A 14,539-nucleotide genomic window follows, 5' to 3' on the forward strand; every position below is an offset into this window, starting at 1 on the left:
TATTTTTTTTTGTTATATTTTCCTAAAACTGAAAGTAAAGTACTTACTAATGATGACACATATAATCAAAACAAATCCCACATTGAAAAACTATTTCAAACATGGACACATTCAAAAAGTAATGTATAGTGCGTTTTTTCCATTAGTTTTTGTTTTGTTTCATTTTCTTTTAAGTGTTATAAACCTCTCACACATGTTAATTTCTTCGTTTTTCTCATCTTTCCTTTCATTTTACAATAGTTATGTTAATAATCTTGGATTATTGTCTGTCAACTGGTGAAAATATTTTTTAGGTTTACTTTTTTTATTATGGACTATTGTGTTTATATTTGTTATGTGTATGATGTGTTGTAGATAGATAGATAGATAGATAGATAGTGTTGTGATCCGTGAAATGGATCTTCACATATTAGTGTTTATTTTTCCATCTTTAGGGCTTCACGGTGGGAGAGGGGTTAGTGCGTCTGCCTCACAATACGAAAGTCCTGCAGTCTTGGGTTCAATCCCAGGCTCGGGATCTTTCTGTGTGGAGTTTGCATGTTCTCCCCGTGAATGCGCGGGTTCCCTCCGGGTACTCCGGCTTCCTCCCACCTCCAAAGACATGCACCTGGGGATAGGTTGATTGGCAACACTAAATTGGCCCTAGTGTGAGTGTGAATGTTGTCTGTCTGTCTGTGTTGGCCCTGCGATGAGGGGGCGACTTGTCCAGGGTGTACCCCGCCTTCCGCCCGGAATAAGCGGTAGGAAATGGATGGATGGATTTCCATCTTTGTTCTCATTCTCCGTTTGATCCGTTTATTTCCCGTTTAGTCCATCACCATGGTTACTTATTAGTTTCAGCTGTTACTCCTGGTTCCTGCACACCTGTTCTCTGCTAATCACCTTCCCTTTATAAGCCAGCCTCTTCTGGGACTCTAGTTTGTTTTCACACAACGGTACGTCTGCTTTACACTTTTGCTTACATGCAATTCCTGTAGTATTCTCGCGAGCTCTCACGCTGCGCAATTTAATTTATTCTTAGCTCTCATGCTTAATGTTTTGTTTTCCCCTTTGTGTGCCTATGTGCCAGTTTAATTTACTATTTGTTTATCCTAGCTTTCATGATAGCGTGTTTTGTTTGCCTTTCCTTAGCGCCAGTATTTTTTTTTTCTAGCACCTTTTGTTATTCAAATAAATAGTTAAACCTTACCTTTGCTGTGTTCTATTTCGACGCATCCTCGAGGGAATCGAACCCGGAACCACGATGCCGAACAGACGTAACAGATAGTACTTTATTGATTCCTTCAGGAGAGTTCCTTCAGGAAAATGAAAATTCCAGCAGCAGTGTACAGAGTTGAGATCAATTTAAATAAAAGTAAAAAGTAAATAATGGGGGTTTAAATGGAAACAAAATAGAGAAATATTACAATAAAAATAAAAACTAAAAAGCCACAATGGGAATAAAAATATAACAGTAAAATAAGAATATAACAAGACAAAGTAGGCAGAGGTATATATATATATATATATATATATATATATATATATATATATACATATATATATATATATATATATATATATATATATATATATATATTATTATTATTATTATTTTCCCCAAGAAAATTCAAAAGTGAATCGGGACAATAAGAATCACAATTCAGATGTACATTAATTTTTGTGAAAAAATGAATAATAATAGTTAAAATAATAATAATTTAAATAATAATTCAACAACTGGTGTTGTTGAATTATTATAATTTTTTTAATCAAATAAATCCATCTTTTGAATTTGGATTAATTCTAACGATTCATAGGTTATAGGTAACAGGGCGGTTCAGCTCGTTTGGTAGAGTAGCCGTGCCAGCAACTTGAGGGTTCCAGGTTTGATTCCTGCTTCCGCCATCCAAGTCACTGCCGTTGTGTCCTTGGGCAAGACACTTTACCCACCTGCTCCCAGTGCCACCCACACTGGTTTAAATGTAACTTAGATATTGGGTTTCACAATGTAAAAGTGCTTTAAGTCACTAGAGAAAAGCGCTATATAAATATAATTCACTTCACTTCATTAACTTGCATGATTTAAATTAACTTTAAAAAAGACCACAATATATGAACACAAATACAATTTCATGTCATCCAGGGACATTAACTTTTATGCACGCTATTTATTTATTCCAAACTTTTCATCTAAAGTCCAGTCAGGGTTTATTTTGAAGTGATATTAGCCAACGAGTCTGCTGACTCATCTTTCGACGTATACATTGTCCTGATCACTGACCCTATAACAACTCATCCCGCATTTCAGGCAACAAAACAAATACATTGTGTGATTAATCTGCATTTACACATGACTAATGTGATTATTTTAAGACTCGTTATTTTTGACAGCCCTAATTACAACATAACATAATATAATATAGTCCCTATATTTCGGTCTTCAAGCAATAACATGTTAGTAAGATATCACAAATAAAACCATTTTGCTTGTCTTTCTGCTCTTCCTACTATTTGTGTACTACAGTTGGTTTAAGCGGCCTCCCACTCCCGCCATCGTCAATCTCCAAGCTTGTGCGGGGCCACCACCCCCTGGGTAGAACCCAGTCAGCACCTCTGCCCCAACAACAGTGCGGTCCAGCTCAGGCACTGCAGCAGTTGGTGGTCCAACAGCAGCACCAGCAGTTTCTGGAAAAGCACAAACAACAGTTCCAGCAGCAGCAACATATCATCAACAAGGTATGGCTTCCTTCATCACTATGTACTGTATCTAATAATATACAGTGTTTTTTGTATGCCCCAAATATGTCTTGGTTTTCATGCAGTGTCTTGGTTTTAGTCAGTTAAACACACATTGGTGACTCAGTCTGTTTTTTTTTATTTTTATGGGGGTGGGGGGTAGCCCACATATGCGGTCCTCTCCAAGGTTTCTCATAGTCATCATTGTCACTGACGTCCCACTGGGTGTGAGTTTTCCTTGCCCTTATGTGGGCTCTACCGAGGATGTTGTTGTGGTTTGTGTTGTGGTTTGTGCAGCCCTTTGAGACACTAGTGATTTAGGGCTATATAAATAATCATTGATTGATTGATTGATTGATTATTCAATACTTCTGCAAAAATAACTCATTAAAGGGCCAAATGAAGTTGTAGCATACAACAATAATCCAATAAACATATATGAGTGCCTTAGACTGAACTTGCCACGTTGCTGAGGTAAATCTAGCCCAGTGGTACCTCAAACCTTTTTTTTTTTTTTAAACCAAGTACAACCTGAGAAAACACAATAACGACCAACAATAAAATAGTATTGGGCCTGAGTGTTCATTAAAAATAAGGTAGAGGTTTTATTTAACAAGTCTTTTTAATATGTTGGGCTATTATAGTAATAATAATAATGTATTTTATTTGCAAAAAACACTTTACATTGAGTAAACAACATCAAAGTGCTACAATGTATTAAACAATAGAGAAAAAAAGATAATAAAAATAAATAAAACTATAAACTACAACAGCCTAAGAGCTAGAAATAGTATGTGTATATCTAAACAAAAAGGCTTTTTTTAAAAGAAGGGTTTTTAGGCCTTTTTTAAATGCATCCACAGTCTGTGGTACCCTCGGGTGGTCAGGGAGAGCGTTCCACAGACTGAGAGCCCATTGTTCGTAGCTAGGTTGGAGAAGTTTAGCCTGTCCGGACCGGAGAGGTCGTGTGGGGGATTTGGGGGGTGAGTAGTTCTTTGAGGTAGAGGGGGGCCATTTCCATGGAGGCACTGGTGGGTTAGTAGGGATACTTTGTATTCAATCCTGAGTGGAACAGGAAGCCAGTGAAGGGATTTGAGAATTGGTGTGATATGGTCATATTTCTGCACTCTGATCAGGTTCCTATCAGCACTATTCTGTATGTATTGCAGCTTCTGGATGTTTTTGCTGCGGATCCCGACAAGAAGTGAATTGCAGTAGTCTAGCCTGGAGGAGCCTGGCTGTTGTGACATTACATGCAGTTTGAACAGTAACACTGTTTGAATTAGTGTTGTCCCGATCCCAACGTACATATTAACAATCTTACACATACACAAAAAGAAAAAAGAATGACCAAAAAAGGAATAAGTTGAAGCCAAAGCTTATATTTGCCTATCCTATACATTCACAAACAATTAGATTGCCTGTAACATCAACGTTCAAAAAATCAATGGGATAAAAGTAATCATTGCTATATTTTACAATTGTCTCATTAGTTCACCTTTCAAGGCTTTCTTAAACCTTAACAAATAACTGCATGTCCTGAACTCATCACTGAACTTGTTCCACCATTTAATTCCTAAAACTCAAATACATTTGTATTTTATATTCGTTCTTACTTTCCATATTTAAAAAATCAATATCCCCCGTAAATTATAGTTTTCTCCTCCTAATTTAAATAACCTTAGAATTAGAGATGTCTGATAATGGCTTTTTTGCTGATATCCAATATTCCGATATTGTCCAACTCTTAATTACGGAATCCGATATCAACCGATACCAATAAATACAATCGTGGAATTAACACATTATTATGCCTAATTTTGTTGTGATGCACCGCTGGATGCATTAAACAATGTAACAAGGTTTTCCAAATAAATCAACTCAAGTTATGGGAAAAAAATGCCAACATGGCACTGCCATATTTATTATTGAAGTCACAAAGTGCATTATTTTTTTTTAACATACCTCAAAACAGCAGCTTGAAATGTGGGACATGCTCTCCCTGAGAGAGCATGAGGAGGTTGAGGTGGGGGTGTAGGGGATAGTGGGAGGTGTATATTGTAGCGTCCCGGAAGAGTTAGTAAAGCAGGGGGTTCGGGGTATTTGTTCTGTTGTGGTTATGTTGTGTTACGGTGCAGATGTTCTCCCGAAATGTGTTTGGCGTTCTTGTTTGGTGTGGGTTTACAGTGTGGCGCATATTTGTAACTGTGTTAAAGTTGTTTATACGACCACCCTCAGTGTGACATGTATGGCTGTTGACCAAGTATGTGTCTGTGAAAAGCCGTAGATATTATGTGACAGGGCCGGCACGCACAGGCAGGGCCTTTAAGGTTTATTGGCGCTCTGTACTTCTCCCTACGCCCATGTACCATTCCATACAGCGGCATTTTAAAAAGTCATACATTTTACTTTTTGAAACCGACACCGATAATTTCCGATATTACATTTTAAAGCATTTATCTGCCGATAACATCGGACATCTCTACTAAGAATACAAGCTGGAAGGCTGTTGTTCTTTACTCGAAACACAAATCCTATTGTTTTTAAAAACACAATATCTGAACATTAGAACTTATGAATAATGGATTGGTAGGTTTATAGTAGCATGCTTTGTGTATTATTCCAAATACCCTTTTTTGAAGTTAAACTATTGGGTCTATGCTTGTTTTAGAAACATTTCCCCAAACTTCAACAAACATAATGAGAAACTCAGTAGTGGCAGAACAACCCACAAACAATCCAGAATGACCAGACATTGCAGGCTCGGAGCCCCTCAACCAACATTCGGTGAGCAGCTGTCATCTGTCCCCAAACGCACCCTGCGGAAGTTGAACTAAGGTGAACGACAATAGGTTTTTATAACCCGGGCTAGTTGAGTGATGCTCAACCCGTTTTTTTTTTTTTTCCTTCAGTAGCAGGGTAAATCAACCTGCAATCAGAAAGTCTTCTTGCGTTTCTTGTATGTGTTCTTTTTGTCACCATGGCAACTGCGCTCCTGGCGAAGCTGCCTCAGTGTATGGTCTTCCAGGAAATGTGACTCACAGTAATCACCGTGGGCGTGTGTGGTGGCGTGTGTATGTACAGTATGTGCGGGTTGTAATATCGCATGCAGAGAGAGGCAAGGTTGTTTTTCATTTGTGTATGGCGGGGGGGTAACTGAATTACCTGTCGGCTTCTTGAAATTCTACTGCTTAACAGTGAGTACTTAAAAAGAAAACCTTATTAATTGAATAAATCATCAATTTGCTTACTTTGCGTGAATGTTCTCCTGGCAACTTAACAGGACAATTATTAAGTCATCTTCAAGGTATCAATAGGCTTCACGGTGGCAGAGGGGTTAGTGCATCTGCCTCATAACACGAAGCTCCTGCAGTCCTCGGTTCAAATCCAGGCTCTGGATCTTTCTGTGTGGAGTTTGCATGTTCTCCCCGTGAATGCGTGGGTTCCCTCCGGGTACTCCGGCTCCCTCCCACTTCCAAAGACATGCACCTGGAGATAGGTTGATTGGCAATACTTAATTGGCCCTAGTGTGTGAATGTGAGTGTGAATATTGTCTGTCTATCTGTGTTGGCCCTGCGATGAGGTGGCGACTTGTCCAGGGTGTACCCCGCCTTCTGCCCGATTGTAGCTGAGATAGGCGCCAGCGTCCCCCGCGACCCCAAAAGGGAATAAGCGGTAGAAAATGGATGGATGGATGGGTATCAATAGTCTCAATTACCTCGAGGCCACCTAGACAACATTTGACAGGGTACTCTTGCAAAACATGCACCACAGTCTAGTTCAGGACAACCACAGTCCCATGCTGGGCTGTTTCATAATCAAATCAAATCAACTTTATTTATAAAGCACAAAGTGCTGAACAATGGACAGGTTAAAAGATAATACGAAGACCGAGCAAACAACACAACGCAAACAGAACATGATAAAAAATAAATAAATACAACATAAAAACATAAAAACAGGTTCACAGCATGTGTATAATGGGGCGCCATTGCAGGATGGATATCACTTAGTGTTAAAAGCCAAGGAATAAAAGTATGTTTTTAAGAGAGATTTAAAAACAGGAAGAGAGGAGGCTTGTCTAACACTCAGAAGTAGGTCGTTCCAAAGCTTGGGAGCAGCAGCAGCGAAAGCTCTGTCACCTCTAAGCTTCAGCCTTGTGTCAGGGACCGTCAGTAGCAGCTGATCGGCTGATCTTAGGGATCGAGTGGGGCAGTAAGGCTGAAGGAGGTCGGAGAGATATGTTGGCGCGAGGTTGTTTAGACTTTTCAAAACAAATAGGAGTTTAAAATTGATTCGATAACGTACAGGGAGCCAGTGAAGGGACGCTAACATAGAGGTGATGTGCTCACGTCTACGGGTCTGTGTTAGCAGACGAGCAGCAGAGTTCTGCACGAGCTGCAGGCGGGCGAGGGAGGCCTGGCTAATGCCGACATACAGGGCATTGCAGTAGTCTAAATGATTCGAGATAAAGGCGTGAATTAATTTCTCGAGGTCATGTCCTGACAGAAGCGGTTTCGCTATTTGGCGTGATTGATAAAAGCTTTTTTGAACGACGCTGCTGATTTGTTTTTCGAATTTAAAATCGGGAGTCGAACTTTACCCCCAGGTTTGTGAGACAGTCGCTGAGATACGGGGTCAGAGTGCCGAGGTCAACGTTGGGGGAGGGAAAGCGACTTGGACCGAACAACATAACTTCTGTTTTGTCTTCATTTAAACTCAGGAAGTTGATTGGTAATCTACCAATGGAGATGATGGGTTTTCCTTGCAAGGGTTGTGCGGATCTTATTGTCAATCAATGAATCAAAGTTTATTTCTATAGCCAAGGGGTGCCCATTACGTCGATCGCGATCGACTGGTCGATCTCGGAGGGTGTGTCAGTCGATCTCAAGCCAGGCATTAAAAAATATACATAAAAATGAGCAATCATCAATCATACCAAGACTTCACTTTCGTCAGTTGTTTGACATTCTCGGCACCCGAGGATCTTGTGAGATGACTCTGGCTGCTGCGAGCTTATATTTAAGAAAAAAATCACTAACAGGGCGGACGCAGAGAAACACATTTTATTTCTAGAGACTCCGTACCTACTGTCAAAACTCTAAAGACCGACTGCACAGTTCCTGTCTTCACCATAAAAGACCTGTTTCATCCTGCCTGTGCTAACAAAATAAGAGTCTCAGAAAGCTAGCGTGCACAAGCTAGCAAGCTACGGAGTTTGATGCCAATGTATTTCTCCCCCGCCCACAGCGATCGCTTTCTCACTTGCTTGCCCACCCGCACACTCACTGACGTCACTCACCTGCTGCCAGACATTAAAGGGCCACACACATATGCTACTATCAGAACAAAGTGTTTGAAAACGAGTATGCAAGTTGGACAATTGAGATGCCAAATCCAACCACTTTCATGTGGTATTGGACAGAAAGAAGGACTTTTTTTTTCCTCCATTTGAAAATGCGGACGTTATCAGCACCACTGTCTAATTCCAATCAATGCAAGTCATCAGAATCAAATACACCAACTTATATTCTTGTCTTCATGAAAGAAAGGAATCCATCCATCCATTTTCTACCGCTTATTCCCTTTCGGGGTCGCGGGTGGCGCTGGCGCCTATCTCAGCTACAATCGGGCGGAAGGCGGGGTACACCCTGGACAAGTCGCCACCTCATCACAGGGCCAACACAGATAGACAGACAACATTCACACTCACATTCACACACTACTATGTGTGTTAAACATGCTTGTATTATCATTAAACACCATTAACTTGTTAACAAAAATGTCTCTTTCATAAATAAATAAATATAAATTATAAATAGGAATGAGGTAGATCTCCTCGACTTGGTCAATTGAAAAGTAGCTCGCCTGCAGAAAAAGTGTGAGCGCCCCTGATATAGCCCTTAATCACAAGTGCCTCAAAGGGCTGCACGAGCCACAACGGGAGACAATGAAAAACCTGTATTAAGGTAAATCCACTGTTTCCTGGTAGGTCAAAGCCAGCTGGTTTCGGTGTACGGTCCTGGATGAGGTCTTGATTAGGACATTTAGTAGTTTTGCAATAATCTCATCCACTTTCTGTTAGAAATAAAATTGTTATCTTGAAGGGACTTTGCTGACTTTCAGAAAGGTTTGCGAGAATTTGGTCGCATATTGGGAAGATTGTTAAACCCTTGTGTGGTGTTCGGGTCTGCGGGACCCGATTTCATTTTTTATTAAAATAAAAATGATATAATTAATTATTTTTTTCGAACTGAGACTCACTCACTTTGGCTCATGTTCTGTGAAGAACTTATAGCAGAATACATATTAATTGACACACACCATACACTCCCTCCTACACATTTCTATTACATATAAGATGTCCGGGTCCACTGGACCCGGGGTTAATAGAAGTGTGGAAATTAATGGTCTGTATACCACACGCACACACACACACACACACACACAGCAGGCCTAGACAGGAGGACAGAGTATAAGTACACAGAACATCAGAGGGTCAAACGTGCGAGAACAAGAGAGCAGGCAGTGTTGACAAGCAAAGTTGCAACCTTGTGTGGGAACCGCAGGTGCAGAAACACAAAAGAAGAATCCATGTGGGATGCAGAAACTGGCAGATAAATTTTCCGTGCAACTGAATGACTTATCCTGAAGCAACAAAATGCAATGGGTCCATCAGACCCAGAGACGCTGGCTGAGTAACAACAATATGAACATTACACAAGGGTTAAGCTTTTATGGATAGGATGATCAAGCTTTAACTTAGTCTTACGGATGATCTCCTGACGCTTTCCAGGTGGAGGGGCTTTGTGAGACAGAGTAGGCAGCCAAAGAGGTAGGTTTTAACCAATGTTCCAGAAAGTATTTTCATTGCAGATTTGCGGATGTTTTTGACCTACATCATGTTATACTGGTCTTAATTTTTTGAGAAACCCTCTTTCAGTGCTCTCAGTAGGTTAGGCTTTGCGCCAGTGTTGCACTAAGATATTATTCAATGGCTTACCATCAAAGGAGGCTTGGTAGAATTGGGCCAAAGGTGCAAGTACAGGAGAATTAGTCTTTGAATTTTCTTTAGGTCATCTATGAGCGCGGGGTTGAGTTTGTGAAAGTCTGTGTGCAATATAATTTGCTTACGAAAATGTTCTAGAAGTTGTCCCTGGCATGTATTTCAGATATATGTTTAAGTGCATTGGTGCTAGGACAGATCCTTGGGGAAGACCATCGTTCATCTTTTAGGGTTCCGGTTGAGCATGTTGAACCGCCAAGCAAAATGCTGAATCTTATATTACTGAGGATGGAAGCAAGAATGTTTACAGTTGTTTGACACCAGATGATTAGGTAGGCCTTTAGAAGGAGGCCACATCTGTCCCAGTGTCATATGCAGAAGAGAGGTTAATCAGAGCAGCACCTGTCATGAGACCACATTGGTAGCCTGTTTGGATGTAAGTAATAAGGGCAAGGATTCTGTCATTGCAGCTCCTTTGAGGTCTAAAGCCAGCTTACTCCTTTGGTAAGGCTTGTTCTACTTATCCTGAAGAAGAGAAGCCGTTCAAACTGCTTGTAGTACGTACAGAGGAGAGAGATTGCCCTGTAGCTTGCAGGGTCGTCATCAAATTTCTCAAGTTTCAAAATCTAGTTGACCTTGGACTCGCTCTCAAGATCTTTGGAATAACACCATGGAGTGGATGACTGAAGAGGGATGCCAGTCAGTCACAAGCATTTAGGCTAAGGTTTTATAGGAATTAAGGATTGATACCGTCAGCTGCCACTGTTTAGCATGATTTGGTGGATGAAATGTTATTACTGAAGACCTTTTGATTGTAGGGACGAGCAAGGGGGTGTATGATATGCAAAAACGTGGATGTGCTGTGTCATTCAGTAATTTGCAGAGTGAAGTGTACATTTTTTTGGAGCAGAATCGATTATAATGATTTGGTCTTCCCGTGTTCCAGTCAGTCTCTTTGTAGGTCCAATGCAGAAGAGGCCGAGAATGTACTGTGTACTAAGGGTGTAATGGTTCACAAAATCCACGGTTTGGACCTTATCACGGCTTTGTAACACGGTTTTCTGTTCGGTTCAGTTTTGTATACATCGTTGTTCTTAAAGGGGAACATCATCACAATTTCAAAAGGGTTAAAAACAATAAAAATCAGTTCCCAGTGGCTTGTTGTATTTTTTTTAATTTTTTTTCAAAATTTTACCGGTCCCGGAATATCCCTAAATAAAGCTTTAAAGTGCCGTATTTTCGCTATCTTCGAAACCACTATCCATTTCCCTGTGACGTCAAACAGGGCTGGCAATACAAGCAACATGGCGGTTACCACAGCAAGATATAGCGACATTAGCTCGGATTCAGACTCGGATTTCAGCGGTTTAAGCGATTCAACAGATTACGCATGTATTGAGACAGATGGTCGGAGTATGGAGGGAGATAGCGAAAACAAAATTGAAGAAGAAACAGAAGCTATTGAGAAAATGGCTATTGACGCTGTTCGGCCATAGCGTGGGTGTACCTAATGAAGTGGCCCATAGCATGGCTGGCTTATTAGCATCGCCGGTAAAATGTGCGGACCAAACGATCAGGACTTTCGCATCTTGTGTCACTGGAGCAACTTAAATCCGTCGATTGGTAAGTTTTTTTTTTGCATTAAATGTGGGTATCTAGTTTCAAATGTACATACAGCTAGCGTAAATAGCATGTTAGCATCGATTAGCGTAGCATGTTAGCATCGATTAGCTGGCAGTCATGCCGTGACCAAATATGTCTGATTAGCACATAAGTCAACAACATCAACAAAACTCACCTTTGTGATTTCGTTGACTTAATTGTTGCAAATGCATCTGCAGGTTATCCATACATCTCTGTGCCATGTCTGTCTTAGCATCGCCGGTCAAATGTGCAGACACTCAGCCAAATTCAATAGGGGTCTGGCGGCAGATTTCTTGCCAGTGGTGCAACTTGAATCCCTCCCTGTTAGTGTTGTTACACCCTCCGACAACACACTGACGAGGCATGATGTCTCCAAGGTTCCAAAAAATAGTCGAAAAAACGGAAAATAACAGAGCTGAGACCCGGTGTTTGTAATGTGAAAATGAAAATGGCGAGTGTGTTACCTCGGTGACGTCACGTTCTGACTTCATCGCTAAAAGACAGATAAACAGAAAGACGTTTAATTTGCCAAAATTCACCCATTTAGAGTTCGGAAATCGGTTAAAAAAATACATGGTCTTTTTTCTGCAACATCAAGGTATATATTGACGCTTGCATAGGTTTGGTGATAATGTTCCCCTTTAATTCCCAAGAATACCATATCCAGTTTCCCAACGATCCACCTTATCATTTATTGGTTATAGTTCTTACAAAAATATCTTATTAAGTAAAACTTAAAAATGGCTCCTGAAGCTCCGACTGACCCTTGCATTAAATGCAAAACTCCTTAGATGTGTTGCTACAATACATCATTTTTGCCCAGTATTTCAAGTCAAATCATAATAACAATGTTGTAACACAATAGTATTTGCTAGAAATTGGGAATCCGTTCTCAAATGTAGTTAGATAGCCGTTAAACAAGATGTTCGTTCGTGAATCTCACATTTGTAAACCAAACATCGAGGCAACAATGACAACCTTGATCTCTACAGATAACACGAACGTTTTCAGAATGAAAGTACTGACATTACTTCAATGTCATCACCAATATCATCTAAAATAGAAGTCATTTGGGAACTGTTCGACTTTTTGCAATAAGACATACGTTTGGTAGTTTTTTTTTCCCACATTTGTGTTTGAGGTGGTCGCTTAAGTGAGTCCTGGAGGCAGGCAGGAAGATCATCCGAGAAGGGGACAGGGCGGCTGGTTAGAGTACTGATGAAGCTCCATGGAGGTTTTTTGTTTTCCTGAAAGAGGTGCACATATCCTCATGAACACTATTTCCCCAGACAGACGTCCCTCCTGGGCATCACGGTTGCACAAGGGTTAGTGCATTTGCCTAACAATACGAAGGTTTTGGGTTCCATCCCCGGGCTCAGGGTTTCTCTGTGTAAAGTTTGCATGTTCTCCCGCTGACTGCATGGGTTCCCTCCGGGTACTTCCTCTCACCTCCAAAGACAAGCAGGTTGATTGGCAAGACTAAATTGGCTCTAGTGTGTGAAGGTTGTTTGTCTATCTGTGTTGGCCCTGCGATTAGGTGGCGACTTGTCCAGGGTGTATGTGCTTACCACCCGAATGCAGCTGAGATAGGCTCCAGCACCCCTATTAACCCTGAAAGGGACAAGCGGTAGAAAATGGATGGAAACGTCCCTCCTCCTCACCATGGCTGATGCATTTCAGCCACATTACGTCAATTTCCACAACTTTCCACATGTAATTGTAGCTTTCTGTTTTAATGGCCAATTTCGTAATTCCACCAGTCCGTCAACGCTCAAACTGATTAGTAACACACAAAATAAAACACATGATCACTTGTGCTCTAAGCCAGTGGTTCTTGACCTTTTTTCAGTGATGTACCCCCTGTGAACATTTTTTTAATTCAAGTACCCCCTAATCAGAGCAAAGCATTATTGGTTGAAAAAAAGAGATAAAGTGTCACACCTATGAATCATGTTTTGTTTTGGTCATGTTCGGTTTGGTTTTTTGGACATTTGGTTCTGTCTTTTCACTTCCTGGTTTGTTTTTGTTACCATAGCTACTCATTAGTTTCCCCTAGTCATGCCCCGATCATCAGCCTCTCACACCTGTTTCTAGTTACCACTGCCACTATTTATGTCACTTGCTTTCTGTTTATTGTTCTGGGATTTTTGCATTCTGCCTCATGCCTTCACGCACCCTCGATTACCTCGCTATCCATGCCCCTTGTACCGGTCACAGTAAGTGATTTTGTGTTAGTTATTCATATTTCTGCCACAGTGCAAGTTTAAGTTTAGTTCATTGTCTTTCATGCCATTGGGCAGTTGTTTTATTTTCCTGTTTGTATTTTTGTAGCCAAGTTTTGTACCTCTTTGTGAGCGCTCTTAGTTAGTTTATTTTTGTATTTAGTATTCTTAATAAACAACCATGTACTCACAGTCACGTCTGACTCGTCCCGTATTCTCCTTGCATCGAAGAAGCAAAAATAATCCATGTCCCGGTGTGAAATAAAGAAGTAAAATACAGCACTATGTCATCAGTTTCTGATTTATTAAAATGTATAACAGTGCACAATATTAATCATTTGTAGTCGTCTTTCTTGAACTATTTGGAAAAAAAGATACAAAAATAACTAAAAACCTGTTGAAAAATAAACAAGTGATTCAATTATAAATAAATATTTCTACTCATAGAAGTAATCATCAACTTAAAGTGCCCTCTTTGGGGATTGTAATAAAGATCCATCTGGATTCATGAACTTAATTCTAAACAAAAACAAAAAAAATGTTTTAATAATATTTATGGAACATGTCCACAAAAAATCTAGCTGTCAACACTGAATATTGTATTGTTGAATTTCCTTTCACAGTTTATGAACTTACATTTATATTTTGTTGACATATTATTCAATAAATATATTCATAAAGGATTTTTGAATTGTTGCTATTTTTAGAATATTTGAAAAAAAATCTCACGTACCCCTTGGCATACCTTCAAGTACCCCCAGGGGTATGCGAACCCCCATTTGAGAACCACTGCTCTAAACCATGCGAGGTCAACCAAAAGGGCTAAGATTTTTGTATTTGAAGAGAAACATGACTGTGACCTTTATTGGATGATTTGGAAAGAAAGCAGACGTTTGGTTTGTAATCCGTCTTTTAAAGACTGAAATGGAAAGTGTGCAGTTGTTTGGCA

The 14,539-nt window shown here is 40.2% G+C and overlaps 1 protein-coding gene across 3 annotated transcripts in view; it reads left to right on the forward strand.

Annotated features, from left to right (window-relative positions):
• hdac4 (histone deacetylase 4) overlaps positions 1-14,539 on the forward strand; it is a 212,245-nt gene that overhangs the window by 80,911 nt on the left and 116,795 nt on the right. For all 3 annotated transcript variants that reach the window (XM_061918453.1, XM_061918452.1, XM_061918451.1), the window contains one exon: positions 2,507-2,718. In XM_061918453.1, coding sequence (XP_061774437.1) covers positions 2,507-2,718 — 212 coding nt within the window. The remainder of the gene's footprint in view (positions 1-2,506; positions 2,719-14,539) is intronic.

The sequence above is a fragment of the Nerophis ophidion genome, linkage group LG13 (assembly GCF_033978795.1).
Source record: "Nerophis ophidion isolate RoL-2023_Sa linkage group LG13, RoL_Noph_v1.0, whole genome shotgun sequence".
Taxonomy (NCBI): domain Eukaryota; kingdom Metazoa; phylum Chordata; class Actinopteri; order Syngnathiformes; family Syngnathidae; genus Nerophis; species Nerophis ophidion.